Here is a 27,014-nt window from a genome sequence, read left to right as displayed (position 1 = left end):
GGTTCGTGGGTTTGAGCCCCACATTGGGGTCCGTGCTGACAGCAGAGCCTGCTTTGGATCCTCTCTCTGCCTCTCTCTCTGACCCTCTCTGGCTTGCATACTCTCTCTCCCTTTCTCAAAGATAAACAAACATTTAAAAAAAATAAAAAAGAAAATTGGTTTTTATCCAGAGATTTCTATCTTTTCCTCTCTCACTTCCAAATCTCAGTATTTTCTTTTTTAATTGATTGGTGTTTATTTTTTTTACCTGTATTAATATTAAATACTAACAATGAGGAAAAATATTCAAGAATAGAAAATATAATTTATGCTTTCTCCGTTCTTAAAGTATGGCAATAATTAATATGTAAGCCTGCATAATATATCACACATTTGTTTTTTAGCATCTTAATTTCTGAGGACAGAAAACATTTAATAGATATTATAACTGTAATATTCTTTAACATAATATATTGTCTGAATTTGAAATTTCCTAACATGCTCTTTCTTAAAAGCAGGAAACCCATATTTCAAGCTGTCTTTCATCACTGTCCTCTTGAGGAGGGAACCCGGGGCAAGCTGAGGGCAAAGTACAGGCTAAAAGCATCACCCCCACCCCCCAAGGCAGGATATGTATGATGTTCCTCAGACACTCCTGGCTGCCCAAGAACAGGGGAAAGGAAAGAAAGCAAATGGTTGACTGACGGAGATCACAGTAAGGCACAACAAGAGTCTCCTTCAGTTCATGGATAACTTAGTAAATTGCAAGAAAAATGCAATCTTATCCATAGCCTAATCTCCAGAAACCTATAGACTCTGTTTCCTGGAGCCCTAATATCATCCTCATCAAGATGTAAGGGGGTTTAATTGCTTGCCGTGGTGATGTGGGATGCAAAGGCAAATGAAAAATTAAACTCCCTTACTGCCTACAGCCCAGTGACAAGTCCTTGAAACAGGCAGAGTGACCTTCCTCTAGGAGCTCAGCTGCCTTGATGATGACACTTTGCTGGGGGCAAAAGGGGATCTTGGCTTAACATTATCCTGACCCCCACCAGGATCCTGTGAGTCTCCTTAAACACATAAAAATTCCTTTTCAGACCTCTTTCATCTTTAACCCCCAAGTATATGTTGGCAATTATACTCCAAGCGTATGGCCCCTGATACACATCTGAAGGGTCTCATGACTGAGGTTTTACTAAGCAGTAATGAATGACGTTTTCCTAACAACAGTTAGCCCCTCAAGGTCCTGGAAACCTTGCTTCCAAAATTCTTTAAAGACTTATGCTGTTCCTAACCCCCTCCCAACCTGAAGGTATATAATCAGTCACTCTTAACAACACCAGTGCAACTCTTTCTGCCCACAGGTCCTGTTCCCGTGCTTTAATACAATCACCTTTTTGCACCAAAGATGTCTTCAAGGATTCTTTCTTGGGTGTCAGCTCTGAACCCCCACCATCACCCCCAAGCCCCATCACTCTTAGGTGCAGTGCTGTAGCCATATTAAATTAGTAAGCCAATTTCGTCTCGCCTTCCTGGCTTTGTGTCTTTGTGCCTTCTTGTTTCCTGCCTGCCTCCCTTTTTCTTCTTCTCTCTAATATGTTTAGTACCTGCTATGTGCCATGCATGGTAGTGGGGAGTATATAAGACAGAGTCCTTGCATTCACTGGACTTAAACTGGATACTAACATTCCCAGTTATGGAAGTAAAAACAAGAAGCCTTAGATTGCGTAGAAAGCCAGTGGTGAGATTAGATTCTGTGTATCTTGATTTAATTCTAGCATTCAGGGATTAGTAGAATTTTGGGAGTGGCAGAGGCATTGGAAGACATTAGTTTAGTCCTCACATTTTAATGATGTAGAAACTGAGTCTTATAGATTAAATGGCCTGTTGAGGTCACAGCTGGAACTTAAACTGGTTTCTTGACCAGTGCTCATTTTATACCACCTCCTTTCTCTATTTATTGTGACATTGCCTGCCCAGATTCGATGTTGTCATGTACTTTTATATCTGCTTTGTGCTGTTAAAGACCTTTTTTTTCACAATGCATACACTGAACTATAGGCTTTTACCATTATTGGTTTTGTTACTTGAAATTATAATTGGAACAATTAGAGATGCGTCAGTGGAAAGGCAATGAAAGAGGGCCATTAAGTGCTAATAAATGCCTCTCCTCATGGGATTGGAGATCTTTTCTTTTCTAAGTATTTGAGCTCTTTTCACTGGTGCTTTTAAGTGGCTAGAAATAACACTTGCCACACGCTTGTGTGAATACTCTAGATGCCAGGGGGTTCATTTCATTCTGTATTTGAATTGAGCACACTGTGGTTGGAATGTGTGTTGATTCTTTTGTTGGTTTAAGCTTTCATTCCTTGTTTTGTATTAACCTTTCTCATGAAAAGCAGTAGAACAGTGGTGAGGGTTCTTAGACAATGAAGCCTTTAGGTAGCTGATGACTTTCTAGGAAGTAGTTGAAAAAGTTAAAGTTACAGGTGTTTATTTTGATATAGTTTCCTTTTCATATCACTCAAAACTTTAGATATGCTATGAAAAACTAGATCTAGCTTGCCCTAAAGTCGCATGCTTATGGCTAGCCAAAGATAATCACTACTTGTTGCTCTGGAGATATATTCTGAAACAAATTTGTGTAATTAATTAATTAAATAAATATCAGCATAACTTACTACTATTTCTTCTAAAAATCCTAATGATGAGGTGATGATGATGATGGCAGCTGAAATTTTTGACCACATACTATGTGCCTAGTATGTACTTCAGTCTTCTACAATTTCAGAATGCAAAATTATCTGAAAATTAAGTATTATTTTTGTAACTCATTTGGCAAAGCTTATATTGACATGAACCCATTTACTGGCAAACTTGACCTGATTGATGTGAGGCTATTCATAGCGTGCTTTTATTTCTATTACTGTGAATATTCATTTGTTTTGCTACAGAAATAGTATGTTTGATTCCAGGTGCTGAGTCAGATTCCATTACACAGCGTAAGTTTCAGACCTCATTTTACCTTTCTGAAATCTGAAGAAAATTTGAGTTGCATGTCACAGTGCACCCAAAGGTAAAGGATTGTATTATTCCTATTATTCTATCCCCAACCTACCTGCAGTTTACAGATGAGGAAACTCAGCCAAAGAGTAGTGGATCCTGAATTCAAACCCAGGAATTTCAGTGCTAGAATCTGTGCTCTTAACCACCATGCTTTACTGAAAAGAAATGTTTAAAAGCTCTTCACAGATAGAAATATTACATATTTATCTAATAAAATTCTAGTAAAGGTAGAGAAATTCAGATTTGAATAGAGTTAATATTTCTTTGTTCTGTTTCCCATGTTAAATACTATCTTAAACTCTCATGGCCATAATTTATTAGTAGATCCTGCCAGTCTTGATTATTTTCTTTTCAACCTAATGGTCTGTTTTCCTTTGGACTTCTTAAATTTTCAAAAGCTTCTGTGCTTGTTTATAAAGCATGCTAGTAGGTCTCAGGAGAATGAGAAAACATTGCTGCTGAGGCATATGTGCTTTGTGATGCTCTCCACTCTGAACAAACAGGGAGCCACCCCAATCATTTTAGCACAACAGGTAGTTTGGACTGTAAATAAAGTGTCTTTTCAGTCACACACTATCAGTTTACCGATTGTTGGTGGATGTGTAGTTTACATATTATTCTTCATATATACAACTGGGTGATATAGTTTAATTGCTGTACTCAGAGAGGTGTAGATAGAGAAAGTAATTCTTTAAGTTTACTCATCAGTATGCCTTCTGTAGTCAGCTGGATGTATTAAGTAGTAAGCAAGAATTTATTGGACTCTGTTATGGTTTCCACTGGCTACCTTTAGTACATTTTAGGACTTGGAGCTATTAAACATATATTTCTGAAACTTTCATTGGGAATATCATTTCAAGGGTAACCTTTAAGATAAGAAATAGCTAAATATTTATAATATGTATGTTATAAATATATATGAATCTATTAGATATTATTATCTATCTATTAGATATTAAGTGCTTTTCCTTCTTCCTTTTTCCTTTGATCTTTAAAATTTCCAGTCAATGGTACAGGATCACAGAAAAAAGAATCAACTAAATAGACAAAAAAAAAAATCTTTTTCAGGTAAAAAAATAAAAGAATAGATCACATACATGATACCTATATCTTTAATTATAAATGTTTGCATATTTATTTTTTAATTCTTAAAATTTGTCTTCCCAAGAAATTCACAGTTTTAATTCCTATAATGATGAGTTTATTTGTGTCAAGTGTTGTGCCAAACACTGGCCTTTTAGAAATGAGGTCCTTGTCCTAAGATAGCTTCTCTAGGGGAGGGGATGTGATGGGGGTTCATGGTACCTTGGAATAAAGAGGGTGAAACATTTAAATATATTAACATTTCAAGAAATGCTTTCTTGAAGACACCGTAGTGTACAAGTACAAAAGGTCTGAGGTTTCTGTCTTTAGAGTGAGATGGGTAAAGAAAGGTGATGTCTTGGGGAAGGGCTTCTGTGGTAGAAGACTCAAGATAAAGGCCTGAAATTAGTGTGAAGTCACTTGGGAACCTGATGTTCTGGGAATAAAAGGTATGCCTGGGTAAATAATAGATGAGGCTTCTAGAGTATTAAGGGAGATTTAGATCCAAGGATCTAGTTAAATCCCTCTTTGGTAATTAGAAAATCAGATTCCCATTCTTTTTATTTTTTATTAAAATTTTTTTTAATGTTTTTTATTTTTGAGAAAGAGAGAGCAAGCAGGGGAGGGGCAGAGAGAGAAGGAGACACAGGATCCGAAGCAGGCTCCAGGCTCTGAGCTGTCAGCGCAGAGCCCTATGGGGGCTTGAAGTCACCAACCATGACATTATGACCTAGGCTGAAGTTGGATGCTTAACTGAACTGAAGTTGGAGGCTATGGCTTTCCATTATTTTTTAGTGGAAAAACAGACTCTTGGCTTTAAGTTAAATACCTAATTTTTCCCCCAACATCTTAGGAAGAGCGAAAACAGATGAGCATAGTATTGACTATAGAAGTTTCCATCTACTCTCATCCATACTCTTTTCTTCCAGCCCCCTGCAAGGAACTGCTAATAAACAATCAGGACCAAGGACAGTAATTGGGTCATATTTCTCCAAGTCCAGTCTTGGGGCAGGGTCAATTGAAGTGGCTACCTACACTAGTCCTGCCCCTTGTCATTGGATAAGTGTTCTCTTGTCCTAGCTTCTTCTCATGAGGTGTGGTCATCTACACTTTGGCCTTTCCTACCCACTATAGTGTCAATGTACAAAGGTCTGAGATTCATATATGGGCTTCATGGAAAAGGGGCAAAGGAGGCCTTTTTGCCTTTTTTGGTACTAGGCCTTAAGCCTGCCTCATAACTAGGCCAGATGAGGGTTCCCTACAGTCCAACCCATGTTTCCAGGATTCAGAGGAGAATATGCAGGGGTTTGAGGCAAAAGCTCTCTGACCTTTTCTTTCTGCCACATATCTCTCTTAGAAACCCTGCAGGAAAGGATGACTGACAGGATGAATGTTTAGCATTCTGGGTTCTCTTATTCCTCTTTGATCCATAGCACATATTCTCAGTGGGGGTGAGATTGCTTCCAAGGGTCAAAAGTTGATTCTTGGGGGACAAAAGTAATCTTACTCTTCTCATGTATAAAGCACATATGTACATGCAGAACATTTACTGATATACAGTGTGTCTGTGGTATTAAATTTAATGGGGGAAAATTTAATGGAGAAAAATGTATAGTAAGACTCTTTAGGAGGGCAATAAAAGAAAGAAGGTTGAGAAACACTATTCTCTTTGTCTCTCTCTTTTTCTTACTCATTTTGTTAGGCAGTATGTACCAGTCTGGGTTAGTGACTCATAATGCCATCGCTGTATTAGACAGTCTTCTTTTGCTCTGCTATCCTTAGTCCATAGCTTTTATCTTCAAGGTTGCCCTGTGGCTTAAGATGGTTTCTGTAGCTCTGCTATTATGTATAATTGACAAGGAGAAGAAAGAAGAGGGAAGGACAAAAGGTATATATTAGCTAAATCAGACCTTTTTAAAGGAACTATTTGTTAACTTATGTTTTACTGATTAAACTTAGTTATGTGGATACCCCATTTGCAAGGGAGGCTGGGAAATACAGATTTATTTATTTACCTTAAAGTTGGTCCCATTGCCATTCTCAACAAAATTGGGATTCTGTTAATAAGAAATAAGGTATAAATAGATACTGGTCAGGCAACTAGCAGCCTCTTTGGTTGTCCCTTTTGTCATCCGTTTGTGTGGCAATAGATCCATCCATGTGATGTGGAGCAGAGCAAGAGCCGTTTGCCTCTCCTTCATGCTGGGACTCACTAATCTGATGCTTTAATTTTTGAGCAAGCTGGCTTTGTGAAAAAGCAAATAAAATGGGTTAAATATGAAGGCATTAAGTTCTTGAGAGTTTCCCGTTGGAGAGAACGCATGGTATTTGTGAACTAAAAACTGGCTTCTTCATTCAGTTTATAGATCTTGGACTCAGAAATTTTGCATTTTGGATATTGCAGTGGAAACTATTCATTACTGGTTAATTAGATTTAATGAAAAACTTGCTTAGAAATTTTGAGTTTGGTGAATGAAAGGTAAATTTGAATTAAAATTTCATAAATGCTAGTAAAAAAAAATAAAAACAGTGTTTCCTGCATATGGATTTGTAACTATGTTTTTCAAACAAAATGATGGTGGTATTTATTGAGTACCTCAAATTATATAGTAACTAATAACAGAAAAATGTGATCTTTTACAGATCTGTAAATGCTAATATTCATACTGTGCTAAGAATTTAGGGAAAAAAAGACAACTTCATTGGAAAATTTCCAATTAAATCTGTAGATTTTGGCATAATTATTTCCTTCAACAGTTAAAGTGGCATTGTAATGGTTGGCAAAGCTCTGGGATTAGGCATAGAAGCACACAGGGATTTTAACAGCACCATTGTGTTTAGCATGTGGAATACATGACCTCAGTGCTTCTTGGGGCAGGAGGTGGGCAGTATTTGGCAGGGACCTGTCTGTTTTTCTCTCACTGTGTCTTTCTCTATCTGTCCTTTCCCTCTTCACCTCTCTTTCCTTCTTTTCCCTCTAATTGACTTTAATTGAGTTTTATCATTTTAAAGGACTACAAGATAGTAATCCTTCAGGGATTATTTTGGAATGCATAAAATTATATTTTGAAGATAAGTTTTTTGGAAGAGGCATTCCTGTTTTTAAGAAATAATTAAAAAAAATTTTTTAATGTTTATTCACTTTTGAGAGACGGTGAGTGGGGGAGGGGCAGAGGGAGAAGGAAACAGGATCTGAAGCAGGCTTTGAGCTGTCAGCACAGAGCCTGACATGGGGCTCGACCTCATGAGCTATGAGATCATGACCTGAGCCAAAGTCGGATGCTTAACTGACTGAGCCACCCAGGCACCCCTTAAAGAATAATTTTTAAAAGTATATTGGCTCTGGGAGTTTTTTTAAAAAATTGTTTCCTTCAAATTCTATTCTGTATCTTTAGGTAGTCAGTAATATTGGCCCATCTGGTATTTTGTATTTTTTACTTGGGGAAATACTGTTGGATCTTTAAACAAAATTTTTTTAGAAAATGTTTATTTTTGAGAGAGACAGAGAGAGAGAGAGAGAGAGAGAGAGAGAGAGAACACGAGTGAGGGAGGGGCAGAGGGAGAGGGAGACACAGAATCTAAAGCAGGCTCCAGGCTCCGAGCTGTCGGCACAAAGCCCGACTCAGGGCTCAAACTTATGAACCATGATATCATGACCTGAGCTGAAGTCAGACACTTAGCCAACCGAGCCACCCAGATGCCCCAGTATTGTTGACCTTAATGTTCATAATAAAAATGTTAACTTAAATGACCTCAATAAATTATAAATTGAGAGTTTTCTTATCTGTTCTTTCTGTACATGTAAAATGCCACTTAGCAATCTGCTGGTTGTGGAATCAGATAGGACAGTGTTTTCCCTCCATGATATGAATATATGGGGCTATTGGAAATCTTCCTTAATGGGTAGGTAGAAAGTATGAGAAATAATTAATGCTTGGGCACTGAAGGAGGCATTGGGAAGAACACAGGCGTGAGGGAGCAGACATGTAAATAGACCAGTGTAACATGTGTATGTTAAGAGCTTAGATAGAGGTATGCATGGGAGATTTCAAGGAGGGCTTCTAAGGGAAAATGATATGGAGGTGAGTGTTGAAGATCAAGTAGAAGTTGGCTAGAGGGAAAAGTGGGAGATGGGCATCCCAGGAGGCGAATATGGAGTGTGCCGATGCACTGAGCCCGAGATTGCAGGTGCATGTGGAGACTACCACAGAAGAACACGACTTTTTATCTGCTTTGTTGATGGTTTGAATTTCATGTTTTAAAGACAATGGAGAATGATTGAATGATTTAGAGTTGGAAATGATGTGATGGGGCATGTCATTGTTGATTGGTTTAGATTGGGTTAGAGTATGCTCAATTTGGGTGCAGGGAAATTAATTGGGAGATTATTGTAGTAGTGTATATGAGCATTGGTGGTACCTGAAGTGGTTATTGAAATAGAGAAGAGAGCTTTTTTGCATTTAAGAGATACCAAGATGGTAGAATCAGCAGGACTTGGTAACCAATTAAGAGCATGAAGACAGAGGAAAATGAAGGATGGATGCTTTCCATGTACTTCGCTTGCTAACATGTGGATACTGATGATGTGGAATATGATTGGGAATGAAGGAAGAAAAGCATGTTGGGTAGATGATAATGAGTTGTAGAGCTTGAGTATGAGACATCTAGGTGGAAGTAACTAAGAGGCTAGTGTGACTTTAGGGATACCTTTGATTTATAGTATTTGGCTTGCCTCTCTGTAGACCCCTTCTCAATCTGTCAGTGCTGTTTCTTTCAGTGTCCATTAAATGTTGGTATTTTCCTTAGTCCATATTCATCACTCTTCTCTATTCCATTCCTATTTGTGTTTTCTCTTGGATTTAACTACCTGCCCCATGGATTTCTGTCAGATTATTATCTCTAGACAGGATTTTTATTCTGAACTCCAGTTGCTCAGTCTGAGTAGTTGTCTCCATTTTGATATTCTCCAGACATCTGTGGATCAGTATGTACAAATATATCCCCTTATCTTCTTCCCCATTCCTTTACAGTGTAGCGTAGTCTAATGGTCACATTAGCACAGAACTAGATTCTCTAGGTTCGAGTTCTAGATCTGTCACTTAGTAGCTTTGTGACCCTGAGAAAATTATGTGACCTTTCTGTGTCTCAGCTTCCTCATCTGTGAAGTGAGAATAACAATAGCGTCTACCTGAGGATCAAATGAGAATGGTGCTTGGCACATGATAAATACTATATAAATAACAGCTATAACTGGACCTTACTGTATTTCCTGTTCTGGTTAATGGCACCACTATTCAGCCAGCTAACCGAACCAGAACTGTGAGATTTATTCTAACTCCTCCATCTCATGTCATTCCATATCAAAATGATCGTTACGTCCTGCCAATTGTCCGTTCTCTCTGTTGTCTTCTGTCCCTTGCCATTACTGCTCTGGGCTTAACCTTTATTATCTTCATCCTCAGTGACCTGGACAAGCTAGTGACTGGTCTCCCTGTCTTTTTCTTTTTTTTCAACATTGTCTATATAGTCCCCCAGGGATTTTTCTGAAATGCCAATCTGATCAGTTAAAACTCTTTAGTGCCTTAGAGGAAGAAAAAAAAAATATACAAGTGGAGGCCTCTGAGGTCTGGTCCTGCCTTCTTGTTCAGACTCTTTTCTACCTCATTGTGACCTCTCTTTAATATTTACAGTTCCTTGATATTCTGTGTTACTTCGCTCTTCCATGTCTCTGTACATCCCCTGTGAGTGCCTCCTACCTTGTGCCTCTCTGAAATCGTTTCCTCCAAGCAGAATAGATTATTGCCTGATCTATGTCAATATCTCACCTTGTGTGGAGCTTAATTAATCATATACCTGTCGTGTTTGTTGTATCATTTGCATGCTATTCTCTTCTAAGACTAAGCTTATCTATCTTTGAATGAATCAACTATATGAATTAACTTCTTGCACAGTGTAAGTTATGCCTCGTGTCTTCAGTCTGGGCAGATACTAAAACATGTATTTATTAAGCAAATCATCTGGTTAATGATCATTTCAACATCTATCTTAAAGAAAAACTTCTCTATATTTACTTTTTGTTGCTAATGGGAAAACTTCTTTTAGCTTGGTTGATACAGCAAGTCTGCTCTCCTTTTTTTAGGCTTCCAGAGGTCAGTCATTTTGTAGTGGTCCAGTACCAATATTTCTTGGTAAACTAAGTTTCTGGAAGAGCCAATAAGAAATATTATCAACATGGTTCTTAGGCCATAGAGTGGGAATTGTTCTCTACTTTTTGTGCAGAAGTCAGGAAACCATGAAAGAACATCGATTTATTGTCCGAAGAGCAGCTATTAAGACTGTGCAGATTAATGCTTTATTAAGGTGGGTTGAGAGAGAAGGAAGGCATTTGAGTTGTAGCTGGTATGTGGCATCGAGAGGGAAGTGCTCTTCCTGCCTTAAAATCTGTACAATCCAACCATAAGTACATAAATAAGACACTCAGTCAATAGAGTAGAGTTAGTTAAATGGTGCTTAGTCTTCAGATTACTCTTTTTTTTTTTATGTTTATTTACTTTTTGAGAGAGAGAGCGGGGGAGGGGCAGAGAGAGAGGGAGACATAGGACCTGAAGCAGGCTCTGTGATGACAGCAGGTGGTCCTATGTGGGGCTTGGACTCACCAACCAGGAGACCATGACGGGAGCCCAAGTTGCAGACTTAATGACTGAGCTACCCAGGCACCCCTTCAGATTACTCTTCTTATTTTTTACCTTGAAGGTTCACGTTGGAGAAAAATGGCATGCAAATTTTATATTTTTATATACATGACCATAAATAGAAATTATAGTTTAAATCCACAGTAACTAAAAGCAAGTCATTTTTTTCTGCATTAATTTAGCAAAGTAATTTTCCCATAAGGTATACATACAGGAGAACCAACCTATTGCATAGAAAATAGTAAAATTCAAGTGGATGGTTGCATGCAATGGCTAATGAATTATTCATAATTGTTTGTATCAGTGTCTTGACTCCCTGCTGGAGGCAGCTATAAGGAACTGAGCTTTCTGAACCAGTGCAGCTAGTCAACACCAAGGGTACAGTTCAAGTGGGGTCTGTGGCTCTTCATCTTTAACTTCCATTCATGAATGTTAAAATATTATGTGTGGAGGCTTTTTATGTATTTATTTATTTGAGATGAGAGAATACGGCAACATCAGGGAAAACATGCTGTGGCTATATTATAGCAACAATAATGGTAATAGTACTACTTTTTTCTATAGTGGTTTGGTTTTTAAAAAGTTGCTATATTAGGGGTGCGGGGTGGCTCAGTCGGTTAAGCATCCAACTTCGGCTCAGGTCACAATCTCACGGTTGGTGAGTTTGAGCCCCGCATCGGGCTCTGTGTTGACAGCTCACAGACTGGAGCCTGCTTCGGATTCTGTGTCTCCCTTGCTCTCTGCCCCTCCCCCACTCATGCTCTGTCTCTCTGTCTCAAAAATAAACATAAAAAAATTTTAAAAAAAGTTGTCATATGTTGCATTTCATTTGATCCATAGGGTTGTCTCAGTTTAGTAGCAAAAGAAGTTAAGGTTTAAAGAGAATTTTGTGCATTCATTGGCAGAACTGGGGCTCAAAGCCAGGCTCTCTGGGTTTCATTTGAGCGCTCACCCCTCAGCTTTTCACAGCAGCAGTGTGCTGGGCATATGGTCTTCATGCTGCTGGATCATCAGAATGACATGGATTTTCAGGATGCCAGATCAGTCACGTAGTCGTCAGAAGAGAGAAATTTCTCTCCAGTGCTTTGTTGCACTTAGATACTCTTGTGAGGTCCAGAGAGACTTCCAAATAGCAGGATTTGGTTACCAAATCTTTTGATTTTTGCTGAGAATATATGTATCGGAGGTAGGATGGCAGGGGGCCAGTAAGTATGAGTTAGTAAGAAGGGAGGTTGGATACCTGAATCCATTTATTACTTAAAAAAAAACCATTTTTTTAAACGTTTATTTATTTTTGAGACAGGGAGAGACAGAGCATGAACAGGTGGAGGGTCAGAGACAGAGGGAGACACAGAATCTGAAGCAGGCTTCAGGCTCCGAGCTGTCAGCATAGAGCCCGACACGGGGCCCGAACTCACAAACTGTGAGATCATGACCTGAGCCGAAGTCGGATGCTTAACCGACTGAGCCGCCCAGGCGCCCCTCCATTTATTACTTTTCATGCAAAGTTCTGTTTGTTTAATAAAAAAAGTAGAGAAAAATGTTAGATGTATCTGTGGGCTTACTTTTCAGTCAAACACATGGTAATTGTTATTTAAAATATTTGATACATTATATTTTGCTTTAATAATGTTTCAAAGGGATTGTTACTAAATCTACATTATAAATAGATGGCCATAAACATGAGTTGAAACAGATCTCAGCAGGAAGGTATTAAGTAACTAAACTTCTTTCTTCCATTTGCCTTTTCCCCCTTCTTCTTTACCTCTTTTTTTTTTTTAAGAAAATATTTTATTGATTCATTATTCAGGCATTTAAGATGTGAATATTTATTTGTCTTTGGCATCATCTGTCTATACATCCTAAAATCTCATTCAGAGTCCTAATAGCTCAAACAGATTCCCTCCCACTCTGTGCTATGGACTTTTGTTTTGTTTTCCCTTTATCCATATTGATTCTCAAGTTAACTTCTTTTTTCTAGGTTTTGGTTTTAGACACAGAGTAGATGCTGTCCTTGTTCTGATTAAATTTTAAGTGATTATTGAAACCATAAAAACTAGAAAATATTCTAATATAGTTCCTGGAGAATATTAAAAGGGTATTTCATTATATGTATTTAGAGAGTATTGGTCTCTCTTTTCTGAACTCCAGTGTAGTTAATCTGTTCCCTTCTTTAATGGTCTTCTACGTGCATGTCTTTATCTTCCCATTAGATTTCAAACTTCTGGTGTGAAACTAGTGTAGGGTGATGCCCACAGCATCTCCCCAGCACGTTTTAGTTTCTCAGTGAATTTTTTTAATGAATAAATAATATTATTTATTTCAGATTGCCATTTTCGGGATCAATGCAAGTTTGTAATTTCACTATTATTTATTTTAGTCACATATGGTATTCCAAATGAAACAGTCCTTTGGAATCAAGTAAAGCTTTAATTTAGTTAAGAGGCTGTTCAGTGTCGTTTCCTCTGTTAGACTTTACACGAGCATTTGCAAAATAAATTATGTGTAGTAGGGGAAATTTTAATTTTATCTCTCCAATTCTAAAAGATCAGTAGAGCTAAAGTCTTGGGTTCTGTAGCATTCTCACTGGACTTTGCCATTTTTATAAGCTGTTGTTCCTTGAAATCCCACTGTGTTGAAGCTCTGTTCTGCCAGATTTTTACAAAACTCATAGTATGACCTATGCTATTATCACCCACTGAATTGTTGAGTAATGTATCCTGACTTGAAGTCAGTGTTTCTCAAACCATGGTGGACATCAGAAACCCCTGGAGTTTGTTAAGAGTACAGATACTGCAGGGGCACCTGGGGGGCTCAGTTGGTTAAGCATTAGACTCTTGGTTTTGGCTCAGGTCGTGATCTCATGGTTCATGGGTTTGAGCCCTGTGTCTGGCTCTGTGCTGACAGCTGTAAAACCTGCTTGGGATCCTGTCTCTCCCTTTTTCTCTCTGCCCTTCCCCTGCTTGCTCTCTCTCTCTCAACAAAATTGATAAACATTAAAAAAAAACAAAGTGCAGATACTGCACATCTTCCCCTGGGCATTCTGAATCTGTAGATGTAGGATGAATCCTGGACATCTGTGGATATATAACGCTTTCTGGTGGTCCTGGAACCATTTTTGAGAAACACTGCCATTGAGTCAGAAGTTTATTTTGAATGGAATTTTGTGACTTTTAAAATGATGAATCTTCCAGAAGTTGTGAGGCATTCTAAATGCATTTAGGGGTGCCTGGGTGGCTCAGTCGGTGCGTTCGACTTTGGCTCAGGTCATGATCTCCCAGTCTGTGGGCTCGAGCCCTGCGTCCGGCTCTGTGCTGATGGCTCAGAGCCTGGAGCCTGTTTCAGATTCCGTGTGACCTGCTGTCTCTGCCCCTCCCCCACTCCCACTTTGTCTTTCTCTCTCTCAAAAATAAATAAACATTAAAAAACCAAATGCATTTAAAAGCTGTGTTATAGGTATATTAATGAATTTGACATTGCACAATCAGTACTGGTTTATGTGGCATTGCAGATGTAATTATAAAATACTTTCTTAGCTGCATTTTTTTTTATTGGTCTAGTGTATATTAACATGCACTTAAAACACAATTATTATTTGTTAAAAAACTCCCATTTTAAATAAACTCTCACCTATCAGGAACGAGAACAAAAAACCTCAAGCTTCAGTGTTTTTTCTGCTGTTAATTTCTACATACACAATATGTATCTCTACTTAATCCTGCATTTTATGTGTGACCTTTTATTGGAAAAAATTTCAGGATATTTAGAAGGCATGGTCTAAAATGCCTTTCTTACCTCTAATAATGGTCAGTGTTTGATGGTGCTAATATTGATCTTTTTTAAAAATTTATTTGTTTTGAGAGAGAGACAAAGTGTGTACACGCCTGTGCAGGTGAGAGTGAGAGTGAATGAGGCACTGAGAGAAAGAGCTAATCCCAAGCAGACTCCCAGCTGTTAGTGTAGAGCCCAAGGTGAGGGTCTATCTCATGAACTGTGAGGTCATTCATTACCTGAGCTGAGATCAAGAGTCAGACACTTCTGTGACTGAGCCACCCAGGTGCCTCACTGGATTTTTTAATTACCAAAAGGAGTTTTCTGTATCACATGTTTTTATAAATACTGACTCTCTGAAAATGAATGTGAAATGAAAATACAAAGTAATTTAATGTAAACTTTTATTGATTACAGCTAAATGAATGAGTGACATATTCTAGTGAGGTCATTATGATAATACACCTGGATTAATATTCAATATAAGGGGCCTTCCCCCCTCCCTTTTTTTTTACATTGCACATGATTCTTTTATAAGGTGGGCCTAGCATTCTTTGGACATGTGATGCACTGACAGGTTGGGAATTAGGGGAATTACTGTGGAACTTGACTTATAAATTTGTAGGTAATCAGAATTATGTAAAATGCCTTAATCTATTATTTCTTTTCTTTCTTTCTTTCTTTCTCTCTCTCTCTCTCTCTCTCTCTCTCTCTTTTTTTTTTTTTTTTTTTTTTTAGGGACTTTCTCCCTCGAGGGTCGGGCATTGTAACCAGACGGCCTCTTGTGCTGCAGCTTGTTACTTCCAAAGCAGGTAATAAATAAGGATGTTTGCCACATGAGTGAGCACATTGCTGTAGTACCTGTTGCCTCCATTCCTGGGTGTTGGGTTGTAGCAACAGAAATGTTTTTGTGAACCCTTTGCTCTGGGTAGTGGCCTGCATTTCTCTCCAAATGCTCTCTTCTTCATTGTTCCTTTAATTCCTTTGATTACATCACAAGGAAAATCTATTTGTGTGTAGGCTTTTAAAACACCTACTATTTGTGTGTAGGCTTTTAAAACACCTACTATTTTTTATGCCAAGAAAATAATGTATATGTAATTATGTATATATATAATTTTTATTTATATAATTTTATAATACAGTTTAACTACTAATACTTTACTGGTTTACTTTCTTCCACAAGTGTGTGTGTTTGGGAATTTTTTTAAGTAACAATTCAACATCCATCTAATATCTGTATTCATATGTACAAGTGTATGTGTATCTATATCTACGTCTAATGTGCTATGCTTCCCCTACTCCTTAACACCATGATAATTTGGTAGGTAAATGAGCTTTGTTTTCATTCTTATTTCTTACCAACTGGTGATGTTAGATTTTTTTGTGTTATTTGGTGTTTATATTTCTTTTATGAATTGGCATTTTTATCTTTCCCTATTTCTTCTTGAGGATTTTTACTACTTTTCTTACCAATTTCTTTGAAAGTACTCATAAAAACCACACCTCATGAATTGCAAAAACGAAAGTTATGAAGTTTTACCCCTATGTTTTCTTCTAAGAATTTTATAGTTTTCCTCTAACATTTAGGTCTTTGATCCATTTTGACTTAATTTTTATATATGGTATGAGGAAAGGGTTCAACTTCATTTTTTGCATGTGAATAGCCAGTTTGTCCTAGCATCATTTGTATGGTTTTGACACTCTTATCAAAAATCAGTTGGCCATAAACATATGTTTATTTTGGGACTCTCAATTCAATTCATCGGATCTGTATTTCTATATTTGTGCCAGTATTGCACTGTCATAATTACCCTTGTTTTGTAGTAAGTTTTAAAATTGAGAAATGTGAGTCCTGTTTTGTTCTTTTTCAAGATTGTTTTGGCTACCCTGGGTCCCTTGAAATTCTGTGTGAATTGTAGAATCAGCTTGTTTTATCTCAGCAATGCAAGATTGGTTTAACATCTAAAAAGCAATTAATGTAATGTATCATATCAGTAGAATTAAAAACAGGAAATCACAGGATCATCTCAACAGATTCAGAAAAGGCATTTGAAAAAGTCCAACATCCCATCATTATAAAAACACTCAACAAAATAGTAATAGAAGAGAACTTCCTTAACCTGATAAAGGTCATAGACTATAAAGCCCACAGCTAACATCATATTTAATGGTGAAAGACTGCATGCTTTCCTTTTAAGATTAGGAACAAGGCAGAGATATCTACTCTTGCCACTTCAGTTCAGCATTGTGCTGGAGGTTCTAGCTAGGGCAGTTGGGCAAGAGAAAGAAAGAAAAAAACCCCATCCATATTGGAAAGGAAAGAGTAGAATGATCTCTATTCATAGAGGATATGATAAAATATGTAGAAATTCTTAAAGAATCCACCAAAAAACTATTAGAACTAGTAAATGAGTTCAGCATGGTTGCAGGATACCAGATCAATGTACAAAGATCAATTGTATTTCTATAAACTTGTCATGCACATTCAAAACATGAAATTAAGAGAATGATTTCATTTATAATGGCATCAAAAATAATACACTCTTAGGAATAAATTTAACAAAGGAAGTGTGAAATTTGTACTCTCAAAGCTATGGAACATTGTTGAAAAAGACTATAGAATATCTAAATAATTGGACAAGCATCCTGTGTTCATTCATTGGAAGATGAATGTTGAGATGGCTGTGCTTCCCAAGCTGACCTACTGACTTGATGCGATCCCTATAAAAATCCCAGATGACTTTTTTGGGGGTAGAAATTGTAGATATTTTTAACCATTTTTTAATATAAAAAAAGTCTGTACTAAGTTTGATCCAAAGGAATGGACTTACATGCTATCATTTGATAAAAGTAAGTTACTTACAAATCTACAATACATCAGCCACTATTCTAAGCTCTGAGATATGGCAGTAACTAGGACAAAGTCCCTGTTCTTCTGGTGATTTAAATTCTGTCATAAAATTTTTGACGTATTGAAGTTTTACTCTTTATGGTTGTAAAATCTATACATGTATCTTTCACAAAAAGTAAATACTTCGCACACTTTTCTTCCTTTTCATATGTAAAATTATCTTTAACATTTAGTTCTCTTTTTATCTGAAATTTATTTTCATGTATACTGAACTATTTTTTTCAGTCTCCTTTATCTTCTATCTCATTCCTACTGCAATCTATTTATGAAGATCTTTTCTGTTTTATTGTGCCAATAACACAGTGTTTTACTTTTGTGGATTTATAATTTGCTTTAATATCCATCTGTCATGTTTGTAGTCTTCTGCCATTACCTATTTTTATTTAGGAGCTCTTTTCTATTTGGCAAAATTTAGGATAATTTTATAAAGACAAAGCTATTGCCACTAAAATTATTTTAAACCTATAGATTCATAAAGAATAATTGATATCTTTAAAATATTCACTTTTTTTCTAGTCCAGAGATCATGCTATATCCTTTCATTTGCTCAAATATTCTTTTTCCTTAGTAAAATTCGTGATTATCTTTATATAGCATCCGTGCATTTCTAGTTAGGGTATTCATATTTAGTTCATTTTGTTCTTGTCATTTGAGTAGGGTTCCCCCCCCCATTTTCTTTTCTTTTCTTTTCTTTTTTTTAAATATTTATTTATTTATTTTGAGAGAGAGAGAGAGAGAGAGAGAGAGTGCGTGCTGGGGAGGGGCAGAGAGAGAGAGGAGAGAGAGAATCCCAAGCAGGTTCCATATTGTCAGTGCGTGGAGCCTGATGTGGGGCTTGAACTCACAAACTGTGAGATCATGACCTGAGCTAAAGTCAAGACACTTAACTGACTGAGCCGCTCAAATGCCCCTACATTATATTTTCTAATCTCTCATTGCAGATTATGTTAACACTGCTATTTTTACTTTTAATTTTTAAATTAACCATTTTACTCTACATTTGACATTAAAGCATTTTTTAAATTTTATTTATTTATTTTGAAAGAGAGGAGAGAGAGAGTAGGGGAGGGGCAGAGAAAGAGAAGGAGAGAGAGAATTCCAAGCAGTCTCCATGCCATCAGAGCAGAGCCTGAGGTGGGGCTCAAACTCATGAACCATGAGATTGTGACCTGAGCCTAAACCAAGAATCAGTGGCTTAATGGACTGAGTCACCCAGGTGCCCTGACATTAAATATTTTTAATTGATTCTCTTGTGTATTTTAGTTATATATATATATATATATATATATATATATATATATACACACATATACATATATATATGATATATAATTATATATAGCTATATAGATATGTAGAGCTATAGTTATATATAGATCTATATAACTATATCTATATATCTATATCTATATATATAGTTATATATATATATAGTTATTTAGTTATATATAGAATTTCTTAATTTTTTTCTATAAATGCTTACCATGCAAATACTGAGATAGCTGAGATAATAGATAATCTCCTTTGCACTGGGGATTTTTGGGTGAGTACTTACATGTTGAGCTTTTTTGAGAAGGTACCTCACATGCTTTTTCCTTATACCTTTTTGTTAACAGTCTCCCCATCTTGTCACTTCTAAGCCCCTGACCATTCTGTCATTAGTTAGTGAGGATCATACTTCACACACCACCTCTCTTTTCATGCAAAGTAGACTAGAAATTCTTCCCTTAGGGAAAACCTGCTGTTTTCACAATCATTCATGAACCCCAAATTGGGGTTTTTATATTGCAACACTATATTCTAGCTGATGCCAGCTAAGAACTCTACTTTTTTTTTTTTTCCACTCTAAGTGAATTGTTCATAGGGGAATCCCATGTATGACTATAGGTTTGGGTTGATGGGGGCTAACAATGGCTGAAAGAAGCAAGCTGGGATAGATGTCACTGCTGTAATTTACTTGTGCCTTTGGATCCTAATTGGGATCAGTTCTATAAATATTACTTACTGTTTTTTTAAGTTGATTTATTTTTGAGAGAGAGAAAGAGAATGTGTATGAGCAGGGAAGGGACAGAGAGAGGGAGAGAGGGAATCCCAAGCGGGCTCCATTCTGTCAGCACAGAGCCCAGTGCAGGGCTCGGTCTCACAAACCATGAGGTCATGACCTGAGCCCAAATCAAGAGTCGGATGCTTAACTGACTGAGCCACCCAGGTGCCCCCATAAATACTACTTTATCTTGATAGTTTCATTCATTCATTCATTCATTCATTCAGTGCTTATTGAATGACTCCTGTCTATCAGGCAAATAACCCTGGCAACATGGAGCTTATGTTCTAGTTGGGGAGAAACCAACAACCACCCGAAAAACAAAATAAAACAAAATAAAAAAACTCAACACCATAGAATGTTAGATGATGAAGAAAGTGAGCATTCAATCCATGCCGACGTTTATGTAGGCAGAGGGAAGTTAGAAGATTCTAAGATAGGAGCTACTTGTGTGGTTGAAGTTTAAAAGAATACCAGTAGGGCTGGAGTGGAGAGAGGAGGTAATGGGGAGAAAATGGGGTAAAGAGAGACAGCATTGCTGAAACAGTTGCTTGGGTAGGGTCTTGTGAGCCCGGTGCCTTGAAGGAACATGATAGTAGGATTAGGGCCTTAGAGTAGGTGCCCCTGAATGTAAGACAATGAAATAATAGAGTGACTCAGGGATTGGTTACTGGGTTGAGATAATTCTTTTACTCATGAGGAGGATGAAGGGATACCTTTTCTATTGCAACCACATGGAAAGAAGAAACTATGGGAGAAACTAGTAGTAAGTCTGTACTTGTAGTGGCAGAGTTGTGAGATTCCTCGTGTGATGACTTTATTTTTTCCAAAAGGAGATAAGATATTTGCTAATAATGATCATTTTTTGTTCTCATTTCCGTTAATATGTCTGCTATTTCTCTTTAATGTCTGACCACATTAACCAGGAACTCCAGAACCATGTTTTGCTCCCAGTGGTGTGTGTCTTGTGTTAAATTATGCATATACTATTTACTATTTGTTTTTCCTGGTAAAGAACTATTTTATTCCTAACATTTAAAAATGTTTATTTATTTATTTTGAGAAGGGCAGAGAGAGAGAGAGAGAGAGAGAGAGAGAGAGAATCCCAAGCAGGCTCAGCACTTTAGTGCAGAGCTGGCATGGGGCTCGATCTCACAAACTGTGAGAGATCATGACCTGAGCTGAAATCAAGAGTCAGATGCTCAACCAACTGGGCCATCCAGAGGCCCCTTATTCCTAGTTTTAAAAATATTTTAAAACCTAATAGGTAGATATATAATTTTAATGAGTGACATTTTGGCATTTATTGATATAATCATTTAAAAAACTCTTTGATATGTTCACCTTTACATTTATAGATTTCTTATTTAAGCATTCGTGCATTCCTAAGATACATTTGACTATAGTAACTTATTCTTTTATGGTACTATTAAAGTAATTTCACCAATTTATCTTAGGTTATTTACATTTATTTATATATACACATATCTATCGTCAGGTTATCAAATGAAATCTGTACTGGTCAGCATAAAATCAATTGAGTAAATGGGGCACCTGGGTGGCTTAGTTGGTTAAGTGTCCGACTTTGGCTCAGATCATGATCTCGTGGTCTGTGAGTTCGAGCCCCACGTTGGGCTCTGTGCTGACAGCTCAGGGCCTGGAGCCTGTTTCAGATTCCATGTCTTTCTCTCTCTGACCCTCCCCTGTTCATGCTCTGTCTCTCTCTGTCTCAAAAATAAATAAACGTTAAAAAAAAAAATCAAAATCAATTGAGTAACTCTTTTTCTGTCTCTTGATTTTTTTCTACTAGGCTTTGAAACTCTTAAAAACCCAGTGATGCATTTTCGTTTCTGTTTCCAATTAAGGAGGGCTGCTAGCCTGGCTTTTCTACAAAGGAATGTGTCTTAGACTCAGGGGTTCAGAGACAGCAGCTGTGGGCAGTATGAGCCTGGGAGAGGTAGACCTGAGGCTGTGGTTGCACTGGGTCCTGAGGCATGGGATATCAGAGCACACAGGGGGTATTCAACATCATGTGGATACTTCCTGTTCTAATGCAGAGATTTTCCTGCTGTAATTCTAAGAAACTATTATAAAAGTGTAGCTAAACCCTAGACAGTTACTATTTAGAAAGCTATAACACTTAGTGGTTGCCATTTTTTGAGCGTTAGTTATTATCATGTAAGAATCTTCTGAGATAGATGTTATGATTCCCATTTTATTTTATTCTTATTATTATTATTCTTATTATTCTTATTTAATGTTTATTTGTTTTTTGAGACAGAGAAAGACAGAGCATTAGCAGGGGAGGGGTAGAGAGAGGAGACACAGAATCCAAAGCAGGCTCCAGGCTCTGAGCTGTCAGCACAGAGCCCGACATGGGGCTCGAACCCACGAACTGTGAGATCATGACCCGAGCTGAAGTCGGACGGACGCTCAACCAACTGAGCCACCCAGGCGCCCCTATGATTCCCATTTTAGAAAAAGAGTCCCAGCAAAGTTAAGCGATTTGTCAGAGGCCACACTGTTGGTAGGAGTAGGGATTGTTACTAATGTCTTTCTGACACTAATAATATTGCATTTTAAAAATAGGAAACTTGAACTGTTTGCTTTATTTTTTATTAAGTAAACTGTATGCTCAACATGGGGCTAGAACTCATGACCCCCAGATCAAGAGTCACATGCTCTACCAACTGAGCCAGCTAGGTGCCCCTTGAGCCACTCCCTTTATAATTACAGGATACACTTTATATTTGTATTGGGCTATTTTTTATGTAAGGAAGCATAAATATGTGAATAGTAAATACATAAATTATTTGATTAACTCATAATTATCATTTACTTCGCAACATGATGCTCATTTACTGACATTTGACTGCTTGTCTCCACCTGCTACGTATTAGTTGCTAAACAAAGCCAAAAAGTTAATTACAGACCCTAAGCCTTATTCTGTGTAATTTGTTTTGGGAAATTTAGTACTTAGTACAGGAGAGCATTCTAAGAAATCACACAGTGTTGTGAGGAAGGTGAGAAAAAAATACCATCTCTGTTTTATTAACAAAGATAACATTTTTAAGTGATAAGGTCTTGATAGTTTGGATTTAGAGAGAGGGATTTCTGAAGGTTTGGCTTGGGAGGACAAGAGCTGGACAAAGCACTGATGAAGTGTTGGGTAAGGACTGGGGTGTCAAGGGCAAGCGAGTAGGTAGGGGGTCTTGCTAAGACAAGGGGACAGTTTTCAATGCCTGTGGACATTTCCAGTGCCATGCTGAAACTGACTTTTGCCAGCTCCTGAGATCTGATTATGCAACTCTCTTTTCATTTCTGTATTCGGTGAAATCATGATAGTAACCTGAAGTTGGTCATGGTAGGAGTACTTACACTACGGAAATTGGCAAATGCTATGAATCAAGACTTTTTCCTCCTTAGGGTGCCAGCTATTGTTAAACATTTACCAGCATGCCACTGGTTTCTTTCTTTTCAATAATGAGTCTTGCTGTTCACTGGTTTAATGACATGTCAAACTGAGAAAACAAATGTGTCTGAATATAATATTTTTGATGGTCTGCTGAGTGTGTTGAAAGTGTCACTCCTTTAAGAAATGATCCACTTGGGGGTGTCTGGGTGGCTCAGTTGGTTAAGCGTCTGACTCTTGATTTAGGCTCAGGTCATGATCTCAGGGTCGTGAAATCAAGCCCTGTATTGGGCTCTGTGCTGAGTGTGTAACCTGCTTGGGATTCTCTCTCCTTCTCTCTCTCTGCCCCTCCTCCACTCAGGCTCTCTCTCTCAAAAAATACATAAATAAACATTAAAAAATTATTTAAAAAAGAGAAATGATCCATTTGGAGTTTGATATACTTCCTTCAGGAGGGGTGGGTTTTTAAGACAGTAGAATCCATCACTCTTTGCATTAAAAGTTACTGTTAAGAATTTACAAAAGTAAAGCCTGTAGGTCATGGTTAAGGATAAGTGGTGTTGTCATCTGGAGAACGTTTTTATGTTAAAATGCTTCTCTAAATGCTATTATATTACTTCATACTCCTTTATTTCAATGACATTGGTATAAGAAAGAAAGATACTACAAATTAGAACTTTCAAAATGGGTAAATTAAAGTTAATTGTTCAAATTACAGAAATATTCTTTTGTGAAAGATTTCCTTGGTATTTCCTCCTTTCATGCATGTCAAATATATTACTAATTCATCAAAATTTGATTTGCCACCTTTGTATTACATTTACTGCACAATGTAACATGTCTGTGTTTCAAAAATTGCATATGACTTATAATTTATTAGAGAATTATTACTATTCAGTTTTTTGGGGGAACTTGGAATTGCTTTAAGTGTCCATTTTAATAAAGATGTTCAGTAACAGAAGCCAGAGAACTTGTTTCTGAGACACCAGATGACTAACAGGATGGGGTGGAGACACAAAGTTCAGGCAGCAGGCCTGAGAAGCAGCAGGCACAGATCCCCATGTTCTAAGTGAGGGCTCTACCCTGAGGCCCCTCTCCAGGGCCACTCGAACAGCACTGCGAGTCTAGGTGGAACTGAGCCAAAGGGTATTGCCTCCTACCACAAGAGTCAGGGAATAGTTCATTCTAGAGAGAAATGTCACCTTCTCACAGGTGAGCTTTTTGAAGGATTTTACAGATTACTTAGACTTTGAGTCCTGCTATACGTACAGTGCCTCAGGACCTGTTTTCTCACTTCATAAATTAGACTGATACACTCAAGTATTTTTTTGAATAACAACATTGAAAATATTTTAAAACTATGTCTCATTCATTTTATATTTAAATATCTGAATTTGATTTGAATTGATATTTTAGAATAAGATAGTCTGTTTTTGCAGAGGATTAAATGTTTATTTTTTTTTTCATTGTAACAAGTTAGCCTCATGTAAAAACAAATGTGATTCTGAAAACATTCTTTCTTAACTACAGCTTTGACCTTGTTCTGCTCCATTGCTGGTTCCCTACTGCCTTCCTTATAAAATGCAAGTTACCATATAAAGTGCAGATTCATAGTTGAAAGTCCCTTGAATATAGCTATTTTTAAATTTTAATGTGCATAAGATTCCTAAGGATCTGGAAACTTCCTTAGAAGTTTTGATTCAGTAGGTCTGGAGCAAAGCAGTGGGATGTATTTTATTTTATTTTATTTTATTTTATTTTTATTTTTTTTTAACGTTTATTTATTTTTGAGACAGAGAGAGACACAGCATGAACGGGGGAGGGGCAGAGAGAGAGGGAAACACAGAATCGGAAGCAGGCTCCAGGCTCTGAGCCATCAGCCCAGAGCCCGACGCGGGGCTCGAACTTGTAGACCGCGAGATCGTGACCTGAGCTGAAGTCGGACGCTTAACCGACTGAGCCACCCAGGCGCCCCAATGGGATGCATTTTAAAGAACTACTGTCAAGTTCTTCTGTAAGCTGTTGGTCTTTGATAAACACTTTGGGAAACATTCATAATAGTTTCATCTAATTCTTTCACTGGTCTTTTCTTTTCCTAACTACCTTTCCTTCTTCCCTTTAATAGGCTCTTTTTTTAGGTATTACCTATTATTATTTTTTAAATTGTCTAAATGTTTGGTCATAGAGTCTTTAGACAGGTCTAAGTGCAGTGCTTTGAACATAACAGGCACTCATTCACTGCTGACGGTATTTTCCTGCTGCCAGGGCATCTAGCTCAGACACCAGCATATTTGGCTCTGGTATTTGAAGAGCCCAAGGATATTTTCTTTCCAGATTTATTTAGATATAATTGACATATAACATTGTGTAGGTTTAAGGTGTACGATATCATAATTTGATATATATGTATCTCAGGATTTTCATAGACTGTCAGAGGTTGAGATTCTAATAACATTTAATTTTGTTGTTGCATAACTCACTTACTTTCCAGTCATAAATATATAGAGAAAAAAACCATCCAAGTGAAATCTCTGTAACAGCAGAGCATATCCACTCACCCCTTGTAGCTGGGGTCTTCCTTGATTTCTTGATAAGCCCAGGAAGTCCCATTGACCCCTTGGACTGTCACAGTTATCAAGCATCCAATGTTAATTCTGGAAAATATAACTATCAAAAATACATTAGAATATATTAGGGTATTGGACAGTGGGGATGTTGGTTTTTCTAAGAAGTTTGAGGATCACTGGCATAGAAGGGATTAAAGGGTTTGTTTTTCTGGGGGGTGCTTTGAGTTATTATTCCATGAATGTTGGACACAATGTAATAAATAAATGAACTCCCAAAGGTTGTAGGTAGAGTAACATTCTTGTTAAATGGATAGACACGTAGAGACTCTATACATATATTATGACAAGACTTAGTACACATATTCTCACATTTGTAATCTATTTCATGGAGAGGTCAAATGGCTCTCTTTCAGGATTCTTATAAACCTTATTTATGAGGGAGGAAAATGGTCATTTGTGCACTTTCACTCAGACCTACTTTAAATCTGGTTTGGTTGTGTTTTCCAGATCACTGCTCTTTTAAATATTTGTATAACTCAAGAAATTTAACTGTCTTCATTTTATGCTTGGGTATTGGGATCCCACTGTGAATTACTGGGTTTTCATTTTTCTCCCCTCCCCTCCCCCTGCCCCCGCCTGTTTCTTCTTATTTTTGCTGACAACACTCTAAAACCATTTTTACCGTTTTTCTTTTGTTGTCCTTTTTTCTTAGCTTAAATATTGGTTACACATTGATTAATAGACTTAGAAGTTCTAGTTTTCAGTTATGTATCTTCCATTATGAAGTCCACAGCAATTTTAGTTCAACTCTCAAAATTTTGAGAGAAGTCAAAAAGCTATTCTAAGCAAACCTGACTTAAATTTTATTTCTTCACAGGTAGATGGCTGCCCTTTAATGCTACATATGTTTCCATTTAGGAAGGAAATGACTAAATTAAAGGTATTATATTTCTCCTGAAAGGAAATGAAGAAATATATATTTCAATAAAATTCCATTCTTGATTGTGAGGTTAAGATGACTTTTGAGTTGTCAATAATTTGCCAATTATTTTCCAATTCTTTAGGTCTCTTTGTCTCTATTCCATTTTAAAAGAAGGCATTGAGGCTTTTCTCAGCCTCATTTCCTAGCCAGAAATTATAGTTATCTGACCTTAGACTATGATGTTTGCTTAAAGAGGATGGATGGATGGAAGGGAGACAACAAGTTCCTTCATTTTGGGACTTCTCTTTCTTTCTATGCCCCATCGTACTCCCAGTTTTTAAAAAATGAGTTGTCTTGAAATAATTGAGATTAAGAAGACTAAAAGATAAACTGTGTAGTTGTTAATATCTGTTTAAATCTGAGAGAAGGAGATGTGATTTTTATTGTAAGAAAATGAGTAGATGTATTTTATATCATACCCATGACTGTAGTCAACTAATAATTACTGTTTACCTACCTCTTCCCACTCTCATTGTTTCCCCTTGGGCTTCTAACAATAGAAAC

General features: G+C 37.2%; 1 protein-coding gene across 7 annotated transcripts in view; it reads left to right on the top strand.

Annotated features, from left to right (window-relative positions):
* The window catches only part of DNM3 (dynamin 3), a 569,424-nt gene that overhangs the window by 75,823 nt on the left and 466,587 nt on the right, over positions 1-27,014 (top strand). For all 7 annotated transcript variants that reach the window (XM_053909278.1, XM_019424838.2, XM_019424889.2 and 4 more), the window contains exon 2: positions 15,330-15,403. In XM_053909278.1, the coding sequence (XP_053765253.1) occupies positions 15,330-15,403 (74 nt within the window). The remainder of the gene's footprint in view (positions 1-15,329; positions 15,404-27,014) is intronic.

The sequence above is a fragment of the Panthera pardus genome, unplaced genomic scaffold (genome assembly GCF_024362965.1).
Source record: "Panthera pardus isolate Hobbes unplaced genomic scaffold, ASM2436296v1 HiC_scaffold_21, whole genome shotgun sequence".
NCBI lineage: Eukaryota > Metazoa > Chordata > Mammalia > Carnivora > Felidae > Panthera > Panthera pardus.
This window is presented reverse-complemented; position numbering and strand designations above follow the sequence as displayed.